This window comes from Canis lupus, chromosome 3 (assembly GCF_048164855.1).
Source record: "Canis lupus baileyi chromosome 3, mCanLup2.hap1, whole genome shotgun sequence".
Lineage (NCBI taxonomy): Eukaryota > Metazoa > Chordata > Mammalia > Carnivora > Canidae > Canis > Canis lupus.
This window is the reverse complement of record NC_132840.1, coordinates 48,994,273-49,010,058: the sequence shown is the minus strand read 5'-3', so window position 1 is coordinate 49,010,058 and position 15,786 is coordinate 48,994,273. Positions and strand designations below refer to the sequence as shown.

The following is a 15,786-nucleotide window of genomic DNA, read 5'->3' as shown; positions in this document are numbered from 1 at the left end:
AAATTAGGGATGATTTTAATTCTCTGTTACTAGCAGCCCAAAGCATGCAAACTGATAGACCTGGATAACTCATTCTGAGCCAGTAAGACTCAGCTTATTTGTCACCTCTTTCAAGAAGCCCTCCTACACTATCTTCCTTTCTCCTGTATTTTTCTAGGTGTTCCTCCTTGGCACTGGACCCTGAGCTGTCCTCTGTGATATTCTTTATCCCTGCATCGTACTCACGCATTTGATTCACCACATCCCCACTACACTGTGTACTGCCTGTAGTCAGAGATTGGGGTATTTTGTTTTTGTGTCCCCAGTCTGCCTGGAATGGAGCAGATCTTCAAGCTGGAATGCTGGATTCATGCATGAAATTGAGCAAAGAGAATCTCTGTGCTCTGTGAATCTCAAGGTCAAGGAGGGCAATACTACGAAGGATGAGCAAACACTGGTACAGAGGTATCTCCTTACCTTGGCCAGGAGGCTCGAAACATGTTTAATTTCAGCATGCGCCTTTACTAATTCTTGCTTGAGCTCAGCACAAGAGTGTTCCAGCTGATCTTTCTCAGCTCGAGCGACTCTTAACATTTCTTGAACTTCACGACCTTCTGCCGTTTGCACCGTGGGACTGGTCTCCATAGCTTTCTGCTTCTCATTCTCCAAATGAGCCTTCAACGACCCGTTTTCAATCCGCAGCCCCTCCAACGTAGCTTTACACTCTTCCAGAGTTTTGGCCATTGAGCCGTTATTTCGCCGTTCCAGTTCCAGAAACCCATTCAGTTTTTCGTTTTCTTCCTTCAGGTGTTTGATCATTTCTAAAGCTCCTTGGTTTTCTTCCTCCACTTTCCTTAAGCTACAGGTCAGCTGCTGCTGGATGTTGAGCAGCTTCTCTCTTTCGAAGCGGCCCTGATCAAGAATTTCCGCACATTTCTGCTCCAGTTCAAGGATTTTCCCTTCTTGGATATCGGGTTCTTCATTCTTGACTCGCTCTTGCAAAAGATTCAGGAGCTTCTCGTTCTCCTGACTGAGCTGCTCGGCCCTCTCTCGATGCTGATGAAAGGAAGTTTCTAAAAGAGTCTTCTCATCTACCAGTTTCTCATTTTCGGCTGTCAGTTCCTGCACCATTTGTTGCTGGTCTGATAGTTCTTGCAAAGTGGCCTGCAGCTCCTCTGCTGTGCTGTGGTGGTTCTCCTCCATCTTTTGTATCTTCTCTGTGAGGGAAGCCAGGGACAGTTCGCTCGCGTTGTTGGGGGAACTGCCAGTGGTGGAACACTTGGAGCTCTTAAAGGGGTTGCTGGTGGAAGACAGAGGTCGGGAGGGGGTGTCAGCTGTGATGTGCTCAAAATCAGAGGCATCTGGGGACAAAGAAGCTTTGGTAACATCGCTGCTGGAAGAACCCGACGGTCTTAACGCGTGTTCGTGTATGTTGCTCCTGTACTCATCGACTTCGCCTGACAACTGATTTCCAGGTGGACTTCCAAAGCTGGATTCCTGAGTCATGGATGTTGGGCAGCTGCTCTCACCAGTGGGGCTTGTGCCTCCATCTGAATTTGGGGAATGCTCCAGATAAGTCAGTTTCTCCCTCAAGGCCCGGTTTTCCTCCTCTAGATCTGCAAGCTCTTTCTGAAAATTCTTGTTTTTCTCCTCAAGAGCTCTTACCAAAGGTTCTGAGTCACTTGGCAAGATAGACGTTCCATCTAGATTTGAGTCTGACATGTCAGCTCCTTCGGTGCTTGGAGTCCTCCTCTCCTTGCATTTCTTCAGTTCACTTCGAAGCTTGTTAATTTCACTATCTTTCGCTTTGGCTTCTGCCAAAAGTTCCCGAACTTGGGACTCCAGCATGGCCTTTTCCCCAACTTCATTCTCTTGCTTGGGTCTTGTGGAAACGGTCCTCAGGTGCTTAGTAGGGGTGGGTGTGCTAGAAGAAGTTGGACTGGACACCGACTTCCTGGGGTTGGAGGGACCACGTGGCACAGTTCTCTCCCTTGAGACAGTTACTGACAGTTCTCGAGGAGCAGGAATGCCTGTCCGTTTGGTGGTTGTCACAGCCCCTAAGGACGGAAGGAGTGAAACCGATGAAACAATACAAGTACTTTTATAAATGAAACCCAGGTGACTTCCCTGGGTTCCCCTCACCTGGGATAGTGAAGAAGGTGGTTCTTGCCCTTTATTCATGCCCCCCACCTAACCAGGCCCTGCTCTAGATAACTACTTGGGTCTGATCAGTTTCTGTGCCTCCTCCCACAGCCCTTTACTTTGGAGGAAGCTGACACCAAGCCCGAGCTCCTCCTCATAATCGCATCCCAGCCATAGTTGCTGATTCAAGGCATGGGCACACCCCTCAAGTGAAGTCAACAGAACAGCAGAAGAGGTTTTCTGAGTAAGACTCTAGAAGATTATCACATATTGTTAGGTTTTTTTCCAAAATGAATGACGGAGAAATTAAAAAAACAAAAACAAAAACAGCAGAGCCAGGCAGTAGGTTTGAGAATGCTTTAATGGGGAGCGCTCCCGGGCGAGGTTCCATGACTCGGAGAGGTGGCCCGAGTCAGGGAAGTCGGAACGGGGTTGGGGAGTGTGGGGGTTTTTAAGCCTTATTGGTTCCGGGTCTGGATCTGGGTGGGTCCCTTGCCAAATTAGGCAAGGGAACACTGTGTCCCTAGGTGATTGGCTGGGGGGTGGGGATAGTACAGATGATGGGGAGGTGGTCCCTGGCTGGAAAGTCCTGGATGGAAAGTTTCAGTTTCCCGTCTAGGCTTCGATTTACTAGAGATGACGTGGTGGTCATGACTGCTTTGGCGGGAAGATCAGCCATTTTGACCCAATTTGAGACGTCCACCATTTTGGGTGCCTGTCTCTCAGCCAGCCCAACACACATAAGGGATCATAGAAATCTGGAAATGGCTGCAACCTCTTGTCCTCACAAGAGGAAGGTGAGAATGCAGAGTATAGAAAGAAAGAAACCAAATTCTTGGTAGCGCTGTGGAATTGGCCAATCAGTCAACCCTGGAGAGTTTGGCCTAGAGCTGGCCTTCCAATTATACAGACCAATAAATACCCTTCCTACAAGTCATCTTGAATTGGGTTTTCTGCAACCTGCAGCTTTATGCATTTGACAACTAAACAAGAGCCTTCTGACAAAATGCAAGTTCATTCTGAATTTCTTAAACATTTAAAAAGAATTCATCAACATCTTGTGGATGAGCACGAATTTGATTAAAAAGTCACATCACACAAATGATACTGAGTTAAGACTAATCTAATCCAATGACCTACTGCTTTTATCAAGAGTAGAAATGGTGTGCTTATTTGTATTCAGAGAAACAAGAACAAACGGAATAAGGACATATTATATGTATCTATGGTACAGTTTTAAATGTTAAAGGGATTTACATAATATGAAAATGATACAGAATTTAGAGTATTTATAATAGGAAATGTAAGGTAAGGAACCGTTTCCTATCTTTGTCTATACTACAAGATTATAAAAACTTTTGGGGGTGAAAACCCAGACATCAATCTCCTATATGCTCTGGAAATGAAACCCACCTCAGAGGTTAAAGTATAAATGAAAGTTTTGGACCTATTTTACAAACCCGAAGACCATTTGATGAATCAAGGCTGAATGCTATAACTTATCTAACTCTGCACATTGGGTTGAGAGTCCCAGTAACAAAGGGCCCTAGAAAGAGACACCAATCTCTAGGCCTTCATAAGGTAGGAAATGTTGGGGGAATGTCTCCAATGAGTGGCAGCAGCCCCAGTCGACTAGGACAGAAGCAAAGCCCAATAGGCATGGTAGCCCTAAGCCTGCTGCCAAGACCACTACCACTACTAAGGAGCACCTGCAGCTCTGAACATCCTGAAATCAGAGGTGATGATGTGAAGGCCCATGGCATTCACTGCTGTGTCTAACAATTTTTAAAACTTTGACACAATAAAGGCTAAGCTGGGGGGGGCACCCAGGTGGCTCGGTTGGTTGGGTGGCTGACTTGATTTTGGCTCAGGTCACTATCTCAGGGTCCTGGGATCAAGCCTCTATTGGGTTCTGCACTAAGCAGGCAGTCTCCCTCTCCCTCCCTCTGCTCCTCCACCTGATCATGCTCTCTCTCTCTCAAATAAATAAAATCTTTTTTAAAATAAAAACAGGGTGGGGCAGCCTGAGTGGCTCACTTAGCACTGCCTTCAGCCCAGGGTGTAGTCCTGGAGACCCGGGATCGAGTCCCACGTCAGGCTCCCTGCATGGAGCCTGTTTCTCCCTCTGCCTGTGTCTCTGCCTCTCTCTCTGTGTCTCTCATGAATAAATAAATAAAATTTAAAAAAATAAAAATAAAAAAGGGTTAAGCTAGCATACTAATATACAGAAAAACTATGGTTTTTGAAGTGACTTTTCAAACTAAGTTATTGAAAAGCTTAAAGTACTATGATACACACTTAGTACTTTTAGGTACCTGGCTTGCATCCTGCTTAATGAAGAAAACCCTCAGTGAAGAAAAGATTTTTTAAATTATCCTTGTAAAATGAAGATTGCAGTCGCTAAGCAATAAAATGTTTTAGTAACACTGGTTCTCTAGAGTGAAGTAATCCTGGCGAGGGCCCTCATGAAAACGGAAGAGCAACTCAAGTTTTGCTGTAACCACTGTCAGAGCAGGCGGGCGGGAGAGTCCAACACTGATTATCACAGAGCTGCTGGCCATTTTACAGCCACTGAAACTCAGGTACCTTTTCAACTATTCGCTGGTTCCGAGGATGGGCAAAGCTCAAAAAGATGAGCAGATCGACTCTGTCATCATTTCTAGCTGAAGGTGAACTCCTCCCTTCTGCTGCCAAATCTTACTTCTATTCTCCACGTAGACGTTACGACTTGCACCTTACCTAAACTACTAGGAATCTTTTTTCATGTCAAAATACATTTGTGAAATTCATCCAGCTGCGTATTATGAAATACACAATCCAGCTGTATTTGTTACTACATCCATTCTAAAGTCGCTACTATTATTGTTTTCATAAGTTATTTTTATTTAAAAGGTTCTTTCCATCTCTTGTATGCATCATTTCCAAAACCGTAATTACCAGAGGCTTTGTTTACAGGGTAGCTAACATTCGCTGTCAGACCAAACTAAGGTTGGTGTGTGGCTGCTCACCCCTCAACCGTGTGGGTCTGTAGCCCAAGTACCCCTTGTCACGGGCAGGGTGGGCAGGAGTGCAGTGCTGGCAGTCTTATCGCTCATAGTGTGACAGTTAGAAGGTTCCACTCCTCAGAATCCACCTCAAGTACTGTAAATTAAGAATCCTCACTGCTGAACCACACATCCTGGAACCCTAAAACAGGGCACACCCCCTGACACATATACCATGGCAAGGGTGACGCAGAGATAGCAAGAAGCCTGGGCCGATGGAACAGGAACAGCTCGGCTGGCACTCTTATTTCTTCGGTCTTTTCCCCATCTTCACAACAGACCATCACTTATTCCTACCAAGGCTGGCTATCTAACTGCATGAAGTTAAAATAAAAGCACCTGGGTGGCTCAGTGGTTAAGTGTCTACTTTTGGCTCAGGTTGTCATCCCAGGGTCATGGGATCGAGTCCTGAATCAGGCTCCCCACAGGAAGCCTGCTTCTCCTCTGCCTATGTCTCTGTCTCTCTCTCTGTGTCTCTCATGAATGGATAGATGAAATCTTAAAAAAAAAGGGGGGGGGCAGATCCCTGGGTGGCTCAGCAGTTTAGCGCCTGCCTTTGGCCCAGGGCGTGATCCTGGAGTCCCGGGATCTAGTCCTGCATCAGGCTCCCTGCATCAGGCTCCCTGCATGGAGCCTGCTTCTTCCTCTGCCTGTGTCTCTGCCTCTCTCTCTCTCTCTCTGTGTGTCTCTCATGAATAAATAAAATATTTTTTTTAAAAAAAGCAAGCTCCAAATCACAATTGGTAAGACTAATATGATTTCAAAAAAAAACCATGTTTGATATGTTACATTTTAAAATGCCAAATGAGATATTCTATTGTGCTCTATCCCAAGCCCATCAAACTCTGTATTCATAGATACACATGCTAGTAAGGTATAAGGAATACTGACAACAGTTGAGTATTAAGCTAGTTGAACTGTAATTTTCCTGTTTCTTTCACAGTGTTACCTTTATGTAATAAATTAAAAAAAAAAAACAGAAGGCAGAAGGAGAAATCCATCATAACAATATACAAAGAAGTAAGGGGGTAGGAAAAATAAATCTTTTTGGAAAATAAAAAGCATGTTTAAAATGATAGCACGACCATTTAAACCATAGATCAGATGACTGTCTTAAGCAGCAATTCTCATGAGCTGAAAATAAAATATTCTCAGTCCCTTTTTATTTTAAGATTTATTTATTTATTCATGAGAGTCACAGAGAAAGAAGCAGAGACATAGGCAGAAGGAGAAATAGGCTCCCTTTGGGGAGTCTAATGTGGGACTCCATCCCAGGACCCTGGGATCACAACCTGGGCTAAAGGCAGACACACTCAACCACCGAGCCACCCAGGCACCCCTCTCAATCCCTTTTGAATTTCCTTGTCTCACTCTGAGAACATGATACACATAGGATGTTCTTTGCTAGGTCTTCTCCCTACCATGCACTGACGAAGGAAATGGTGACATTCTGAAATGACTGATTTTCATTTTCTCCTACAGGAGTTCACTGAGGACCTGTTTGGTGGGAGAGATGGAAATGAAAGTCCACCATGTCTGCTGTCTCACCTCCGAAACACAAGAGAACTTACTCCTTCGGTCTCTATGAATCTAAACCACTAGGATATTTTTTACTATCATTGTTCACAAATTTTTTCTTGAAAAGTTCCAATACCATATTCATTGCCAAATTTAATTTCTCCCCTCAATCTCCATCCCTCTCAACCTCACATGGTCCTTCTTCCCTTTATTCTCCTTATCCATGTTTGGAGGAAGCATTAATCATGTTTCAGATTCCCCCAGTTGAGGAACCTCAAAAACATATTTAAAACATCCTCCCCGGGATCCCTGGGTGGCGCAGCGGTTTAGCGCCTGCCTTCGGCCCGGGGCGTGATCCTGGAGGCCCGGGATCGAATCCCACGTCGGGCTCCCGGTGCATGGAGCCTGCTTCTCCCCTCTGCCTATGTCTCTGCCTCTCTCTCTCTCTCTCTCTGTGTGACTATCATAAATAAATAAAAATTAAAACATCCTCCCCCCTTTTCTCAACCAGTGGTAACTGGTTGGTTACCAAAAGAGCACTAAAACCTGCTGTTTCTGGGAATGTTTCTATATTTTTCCTCTGTTTTCCTTTGGTATGGATCCAGTCCAAGGTCTTAAGACTGTGCTGTCTAAATTTCTGAACTGTGCTCACAGGTCTTCCTGATTCTAGTCTCTCCCAGCTTGGAGACATAATGGACCAATATCCCTTAAATATTTTGCTCACTGTTCTGTTAGAGAACCTGTAAGTATTCCCGTCTGCTGCATTAAGGTCAAACTTCTTCTCTGGGCTTTCAGGGTCAGGCATAATAGCATCTGAATCAACATATCCAGTCTTCTCATTTTTGGGGTTTTCTCCTTCCAACATGCCAATTTAACCCACTCAATGTCCCCAGTAATACCTATGACTTGTTGGACAGTATTTCCTTTCCACTGGATCCTTCTGATGGGCATTTAAACATGCTTAACTCTCTTCAACAAAAAAAAAAGGGGGGGGGGCACCTAACTGTCCCAGTCCATAGAGCATGTGACGCTTGATCTTGGGGTTGTGAGTTTGACCCCCACATCGGGTGTAGATTTATTTATTTATTTATTTAAATTTTATTTATTTATTTATTTATGATAGTCACAGAGAGAGAGAGAGAGAGGCAGAGACACAGGCAGAGGGAGAAGCAGGCTCCATGCACCGGGAGCCCGATGTGGGACTCGATCCCGGGTCTCCAGGATCGCACCCTGGGCCAAAGGCAGGCGCCAAACCGCTGCGCCACCTAGGGATCCCTCGGGTGTAGATTTAAAAAGAAATCTGGAGCCTACGTCTTCCTCCAGCTAATACCTAATTTATCTCTTGTTTATTGGTTGTCTTCTCTTCTCCCCCTGTCATTCACTTCTCTACCCACTGCCATTACTCAACCAAAACCATGCCTGCTGAGGTCATTGATGACCTCTATGTGGGCAACACAATGGACATCTTTGATCCTCTTAGCAGAGCTGACATAATTCCTTCCTTTCTGAAGCATGCTTTCTCTTCGCTCAGCAACTGTCCTCTCTCACCTTTGCTGGCTCCTCCTTCTCTCTCTGCTTCTCCTTGTCAGAAGCCTCACACTTAGATCTTGGGCCTTTTTTCTTCTAACAAATTATTTTCCTGGTGATTCTACTCCATCTCATGATCTTAAAATACCACCTACATACTTATCATTTTCTAATTAACTCTCCCATTTGGACCTTTCATCTGAGCAACAGATCTGAATATCAGACTACTTACTCGATAAGCATAACTGAATTATAATAAAAGTATCCCAAACTAGATTAAAGGCATAAAGGCAAGGCTAAGAAAGAATGACCAGAATATGCAAAAGGCCTGGAGTGCAGAGAGTCCTGGCAAGGAGGTGGCTAATGAGGAAGAAGGTTCATTTATAGAGGGCTCAACTCACTGATAACTTGAGAGTTAAGGTGATATACACCCATTAAACAAAGCCAGGATGCTTGGAAGAAAGAAAAAAGCACAAGAAAAAGCTCTCAAAAATTTTAAATATATATATATATATATTTAAAATTAAAAGATTCAGTAGGAGGGATGGAATGCAAAATCAAGGAACTCTTCCAATATGTAGGGAAAAAAAATGAAAACAAGATGGAAAGAGAAAAGATAAATACTTAGGACCAATCCAGAAGACCAAACAATTGATTTACAGAAGATCCAGAAATGGGGCCCCTGGGTGGCTCAGTTGGTTAAGTGTCTTGTCTGACTCTTGATTTTGGCTTGGGTCATGATCTCAGGGTTGTGAGATCAAGCCCTGAGTCCTGTTCCGTGCTCAGCGCAGAGTCTGCTTTAGATTCTCCCTCTGCTCCTCCCCATCACCAGCTTGCATACACACATACACTCCCTCTAAAAAAAAAAAAAAAAAAAAAAGATAATTTTTTTTTAATTTAAAGATTTTATTCATTTATTTGGCAGACAGCACAAACAGGGGGAAGTGGGAAAAGGAGCAGCAGGCTCCCCACTGATTAGGGAGTCCAATGACTCAATCCCGAGACCCTGAGATCATGCTTAAGCTGAAGGCAGACACTCAAATGACTAAGTCACCCAGGCACCCCTAAATAAATAAATAAAATATTAAAACAACAACAACAAAAAAGAAGATCCAGAAATATAGACCAGTGGAAACAGAGTGAAGGAAATTCCCAAAGAACTAATGTGAGAGAATACCCCAAAGCTGAAAAACATGAGTCTCCAGAACCCATGTCAGGCAAAATGAATGAAAAAAGACCCACATGAAGATACAATACACCTTTTATAAATTTTCAGAACACTAAAATGCCTTCAAGTTTGGGGAAGGGGTGTGAGCATGAGACTGGCCATCAACATTCATAATAGCAATACTGAATTCTTGGAGGCAATGAAGCAAACGTCTTCAAAATTCTGAGGAAAAGTGAATTTCAACCTAAAATTCCATACCCAACCTAACTATAAACCAATCAGAGAGGTAGAAAATACATTTTAAAACATATGAAGACTCAGGAAAAAAAATTAAACTGTTAACACCCTTTCTAAGTAAGTTATTTGAGAATGTGCTCCGGGAAAACAAAGGAGTAAACCAAAGAGAAAGAGGATGAATGATCCTGGGAGAGCAGTGGTTCTAACAAAGGAAACCAGTCAAGGGAAATCTCAAGAGGATACCCACGGAGCAAGTCTGAAGAACAAATCCAAACTGGGCCAAGAGAATAAAGTGCCTCTGAGGGACATTTCTTTGAAAGAACATCTGATTGGATGCAGAGTATGAAAAAAATGAGGATATAACAAAAACTGAAAAAACCAAAAGCTTCATAAAAAAGAAGTTGCATAAGAAAGGACACAAAATCACAACACGACTTTGCTCTGCAGGGAAAAACGATATATACATATATAGTCAAAATTACATTGCAACTCTTTCAATTGACTTGTAGGCAAAGTGTGCAAGACTATTTTATAGAACATTGGAATATTATCCTAGCTAGCAAAAAAAGGTTAAAGAAGAGGGGTGTCTGGTGGGCTCAGTTGATAGAGCATGTGACTCTTGCCCCCAGGATCGTGAGTATGAGACCCATGTTGGGTATACAGATTACTTAAAAAAAAATTAAAACGCTTAAAAAAAGGTAAATGTACAAATGAAAGGAACTGGGAGGTAGAAGATGTGGAAAGATCTGGCAGAAACAGTAGTGACAATAATATTCAACCCATCTTAAAATGGAGAGTCAAAGATACTATATACAATTGGCAAAAGAAGAAATAAAGAAGGAAAATGTTACTGAAATAAAAGATATAACCAAGAAATGAACTTTAAAAAGTGATATCTTAAGACTCTAGAAGGAGGGATCCTTGAGTGGCACAGCAGTTTAGTGCCTGCCTTTGGCCCAGAGCATGATCCTGGAGTCCCGGGATCGAGTCCCGCATCAGGCTCCCTGCATGGAGCTTGCTTTTCCCTCTGCCTGTATCTCTGCCTCTCTCTCTGTCTCTCATGAATAAATAAATAAAAATCTTAAAAAAAAAAAAAAGACTCTAGAAGGAGGTGAAATTATGACTTAAATCCTCATCTATCAGAACAGGAGTCAACAAAATGTCTAAATTTGAAAAACTAAAAAAAAGCTATGTCAGGAAAAAGCGAAGACAAGTCACAGACTGGGAGAAAATACTTGCAAAATACATATCATAAAAAGGGGTGTTATCCAAAATATACAAAGAACTTAAGAATAAGAAAATGAACGACTTGATTAAAAATGGGCAAAATACCTGAACGGACACCTCACAAAAGAAAATACACAGATGAGAAAGAAGCATATGAAAAGATGTTCCACACCACAGGTCATTAGGGAACTGTAAATTAAAACAACAATGTAAAAACCAGTACACACCGATGAGAATGGCTAAAATCCAAAACGCTGACAACACCTCATGCTGACAAGGCTGTGGAGCAATATGAACTCTCATTCATTGCTGGTGGGAATACAAAATGGTACAGCCACTTGGGAAGACAGTTTGGCAGTTCCTTACAAAACTAAACATACTCTTGCCATGATTCAGCAATCACACGCCTTGGTGTTTACCCAAATGAATTGAAAAATTATGTCTACATACAAACCAGCACAAAGCTATTTAGAGCAGCTTTATTCATAATTGCCAGAACATGGAAGCCACCAAGATGTCCTTTAGGAGGTGAAAGGATAAACTGAGATACATCCAGGCAATGGAATATTTTTCAGTGCTAAAAAGAATTGTGCTACAAAGCTATGCAGAGACAAGGAGGAAACTTAAAAGCAAATTGCTAAGTGAAAGAAGCCAATATGAAAAGTCTATATACTGTATGATTTCAACTATATGACATTCTGGAAAAGGCAAAATTATGGAGATAATAGAAAGATCAGTAGTTGCCAGGGGTTGGGGGGGAGGAAGAATTAGTAGGGGCAGCACAGATGATTCTTAGGGCAGTGAAGGTATTCTGTAAGATACTATAATGGTGGATACATTTGTCCAAACCCATAGAACATGAACCCTTATGTAGATCATGGACTCTGGGTGACTGTGATGTGTCACTGTAAGTGCATCAATTGTAACAAATGTACCACTGTGGTGAAGGATGTTGATGGTGAGGGAGGCTGTGCACATTTGTGTCGGGGACAGGGGTTATATGACCGTCTGTGCTTTCCCAATTTGCTGTGCCCAAAACTGCTCTGGAAGTCCATAAAAAAAAAAAAAGGCACTTTGCGCAAGTATAAGTGGTTAACTTTGATATGTGGGACAACAAACAGGAAGGTGTAGGGCAGTAACAGTTTTGCTTTTTCATGACAAGCGCCCCATCCTATTTCATTTCTTTCTTTTTTTTTTTTTTTTCCTATTTCATTTCTAACCTGTGCATATACTACTTTGATAATGAGAATTAGGAAAAAGAAGTGTGAATGTTTGTGAATACAGTGCGGAAGTAGGTAATCAGTAGTCAGTTGGTTTTACAGGCAGCACTGTTCCTTTGGACTTAGAACAAGTGAGATAAAAGAAAAAAGTTTCAGGCAATGCAGCAAGCAGAGGCACTGCCATAAGGAACTAAGTCTGTTATCAAATTTCCAGCCCCACCTCACCTGTGGCAGAGAGTAATTTTTTCCTAGCTAGACTGTCCTTTGGGGAGTTTCAACAGAGTGTTTTCTAGAGATTCATATATCTCATATTAAAGTTAATGGAAACTCCTTTACAAAGCAAACAGAGGAAGAAGAAGCACAAAAAAATTCTACACAGACTAATGAACCAATTACTTGCTAATTCCTTCCCTAAAAGCACCATAGGGTCCACATTTAGAGATGGTTTGGGTAACAGCTTAAAAGTTTTCTGTCTTGTCTTCATTTTGCCCCCCGCCAATGCCAAATTAATTTTGCTCACACTCCACTTACTCAGCATCTTGGGTTAGTTTAAAACACTTGTAAATCTGCAATCTTTTTTTCCTAAAGAGTCACACTGTTCCACGGCCACCATGAACGGAGCTCCATACAGAGAGGGCCTGTGAACAAAAGACCTCTAACACTCAGAAGGGGCTCTGGCCTAGGGAGGGTACAGTGACCACTCTGTGCTGGGGTAAAGGCTAGATAAGGCAGGAGACAAAGCGGCAGTGTTACGAGAAGAGGTAATAGCACGGTCTGGATGGCTTCTTGCAGGTGGTCCACACAGCCGGGAGCTGGCATTGCCAGGAGAAGCCAAGATGCAAAATGGCTCAGGAAGGGCATCTCCCAACATGCCATTTGAAAAGTGCAAAACAGGTGGGGTCATCTCGTTTCCACTGAAACTCAGGTGGCTGGAGGAATGGTTGGTCCCAGAATTCACTCTGTATGCTGATTTGGTCTCCTCACCCACTGTGTGGGCCAAATGAAATCCTCATTACCTAACTCAAGAGACCGGTACCTCTGGCACCTCTGGCGCAGGAAGTGTACCCCCAGGGTCTCTAGGCAGCAGACACTAGAAGGAGGAGTTAAGGACGGTGGGGCTTTAGTGAATTAGAAGATCTGCCTCTCCATATGCAGCCCTTCTTTCAGTAGAGATGAGAAAAGATCGACTTCCCAATTTGTGAGTCTTTTTTGAGGGGGGTGGAGGTGGAGCCCAGCCCGGGGCTAGAACTCACAACCCCGAGATCAAGACCTGAGCTGAGATCGAGAGTTGGATACTTAACTGATAGAGCCACCCAGCGTGCCCCCACCAATTTAAGTCTTGATGCAACTCAGAACGACCCATTCTAGATCACAATTTAGCTCTGACTCCATAAAATACACACTTGGCTCAGTGATAGCTCCACTCCATGGCAATGGAGTGAGAAACTTCCAAGTTCGACCATTAAAAGACACAAAATTCACCTGAATTTGCAGTTACAGGAATCAGGGAATTAGGTGGACTGGGCATGCTGAAATGGATTTAACTGGATTACCATCACTTTTTGTTCTTTTTTTTTTTTTTTTTTTTTTTTCTTAAACCACACATAGGTCAAAATGCTAAACTTAAGGATTGACCACAGTCTTTACACTGGGAGTTCACAATGCAGGAAATGGTAATACCAGTTTACTTGTGTAGTGCTTTGGCTTTCTAACCATTTTCATACGCATTAATTTGAGGCTTACAAAAATCCTTTGGTAAAGTATTGTGGGGTTTTTGTTTTTGTTTTAAGATTTTATTTATTTACTCATTAGAGAAACAGAGAGAGAGAGAGAGAGAGGCAGAGACACAGGCAGAGGGAGAAGCAGGCTCCCTGCCGGGAGCCCGATGTGGGACTCGATCCTGGAACCCCGGGATCACAACCTGAACCCAAGGCAGATGCTCAACTGCTAAGCCACCCAGGCATCCCCGGCAAAGTATTATTATCTTCATTTCATGGGTAAGGAAACAGAGTCTGAGAGGCTTCACAATTTGCCCAAGGGCCTCACAGTAAGCATGTCTTCTGATACCTAAGGAAGCTCAAAATCATATTCTTTCAGAACTGGAAAAAAACAGAGAAATCATGTAGCCCAATCTTTCATACAAAGTAGTAGTTACAGCATCCCATCTCTTGCTAGTCACCAAACTGTCACGTGCCAGTTACCAAAGGAGATTCCAGTCTCAGCCCCTTTCACTGTTGGAAGCTCAAACAGCTGGACAAGCCTTCTCTATATGTGGCTGCATTTGAGCTTCGTGAACATGGCACATGTTGGTTCCAGTTCTGAAACTATCTGGAACTACAAAGAATAGAACTACTGCTTCTTCCACGTGACGTCTGAATACGTGAAGGCAGCTTTGTTTCTCCTTGGTTTTCTCTTCTGTAAGCAAAGCATTCCTAATCCTTCCCACCAGGCCTCACGGGACCCGGGGTCATTCATCGGGTGGACTGCCCGGAGACGCTCTGATTTAGAAACATCCCTCTGAAATGTTACCCAGAATCTCAAGAATGCTGCAGATGTGGTGACTACGAGCAAGGAATCTTCTAGTCACAAGAGAGCACCCAACTGAAGCTTGCAACAATCAAATGAGAAGTTCTTGGCTCACGTTAACTGGAACTCTGGGGGCAAGTCTGACTGCAGGTCCTTGCACAAGTGAAATATGTTCTCAGGCTCCATGGGCTCCCTCCCCTGCTCCTGTGTTGCTCAATAGGTTGCTTTCGTCAGTGAGCTGCCTTGCCTCATAGCAGCAGGATGCCTGGTCGGTTCCAGGCCTCACATCTGCACACCATCACATCCAGGGAAGAGGGGGCTAAGGCTCCCCCAGAGGCTCCAACAAATGTCTCCTCGCATCTCTTTCTGCCTGGGCCCCTACCCGTCTTGCCTCATGAAGCTCAAGGTGATACACTGAATCACTGAAAGCAGGGAAAGTGGTGAATTCCCTGAGGAGAATTTCTGACAGGAATTCCGGTAGCAGAGGCTGGGAACAAACCTCAAACGAATCGTGCCCCTGCCATGGTCTGACTAAAGCGGAGGGAGTTCCCTGGCGGTCACAGCACACTGGGGTCATAATGCAACATATAGAAAGTGGTAGAGAACACCAGTTTAAGACCAATAAAAATGGCTTCAGATCCCAGCAGGGGATAGGAGGTGACAACTGAAAATTGTGTATACTGTTTAGCAAGCTACCATCGTTTCAAGGACAAAGTTTCCTCACAACTTCATAGCTAGAAAGAACCATTTCATCTTGCAGGTCAGGAATCTGGGAAAGGCTTGGCCAGGCGGTTCTCACTTAGATGGTAGCTGGCTGGGCCAGACGTGCCAGCCAGCTCGCACAGAGGGCGGACAGGTGTTGTTACCTGGGAGCTGAGCGAGACGGTTGGTTGGAGCACTGTGGGGTGGCCTCTCCAGCAGGGTGGTCTCAGGGTGGCTGGACTTGTTATAGAATGGCTTGGGGCTCTGGGTGTGAGCATTTCTGCACAGCAGGGTGGGTCGCTACATGGCCTCTTATAAGCCAGCCTCTGCAGTCACATAGGGTCACTTCTGTCATATACTGCACCAGCTGAAAGCAGTCCTAGGCCTGCCCAGATTCAAGGTTCACTTTCCTGACAGAGTAAGTGGCAAAGCCACACTGTGGAAGAGCATATGGGGTGGGAGGGAGAGGCAGAGCCATCTGGGGAAAATACACTTT

General features: G+C 43.8%; 1 protein-coding gene across 8 annotated transcripts in view; it reads right to left on the bottom strand.

The window, feature by feature from the left end:
* Positions 1–15,786, bottom strand: part of SPECC1 (sperm antigen with calponin homology and coiled-coil domains 1) — a 280,020-nt gene that overhangs the window by 107,750 nt on the left and 156,484 nt on the right. For 7 of the 8 annotated variants that reach the window (XM_072820972.1, XM_072820971.1, XM_072820970.1 and 4 more), the window contains one exon: positions 457–2,036. The exons of the other annotated variant lie outside the window; for it this stretch is intronic. In XM_072820972.1, the coding sequence (XP_072677073.1) occupies positions 457–2,036 (1,580 nt within the window). The remainder of the gene's footprint in view (positions 1–456; positions 2,037–15,786) is intronic. 8 annotated transcript variants of the gene reach the window in all.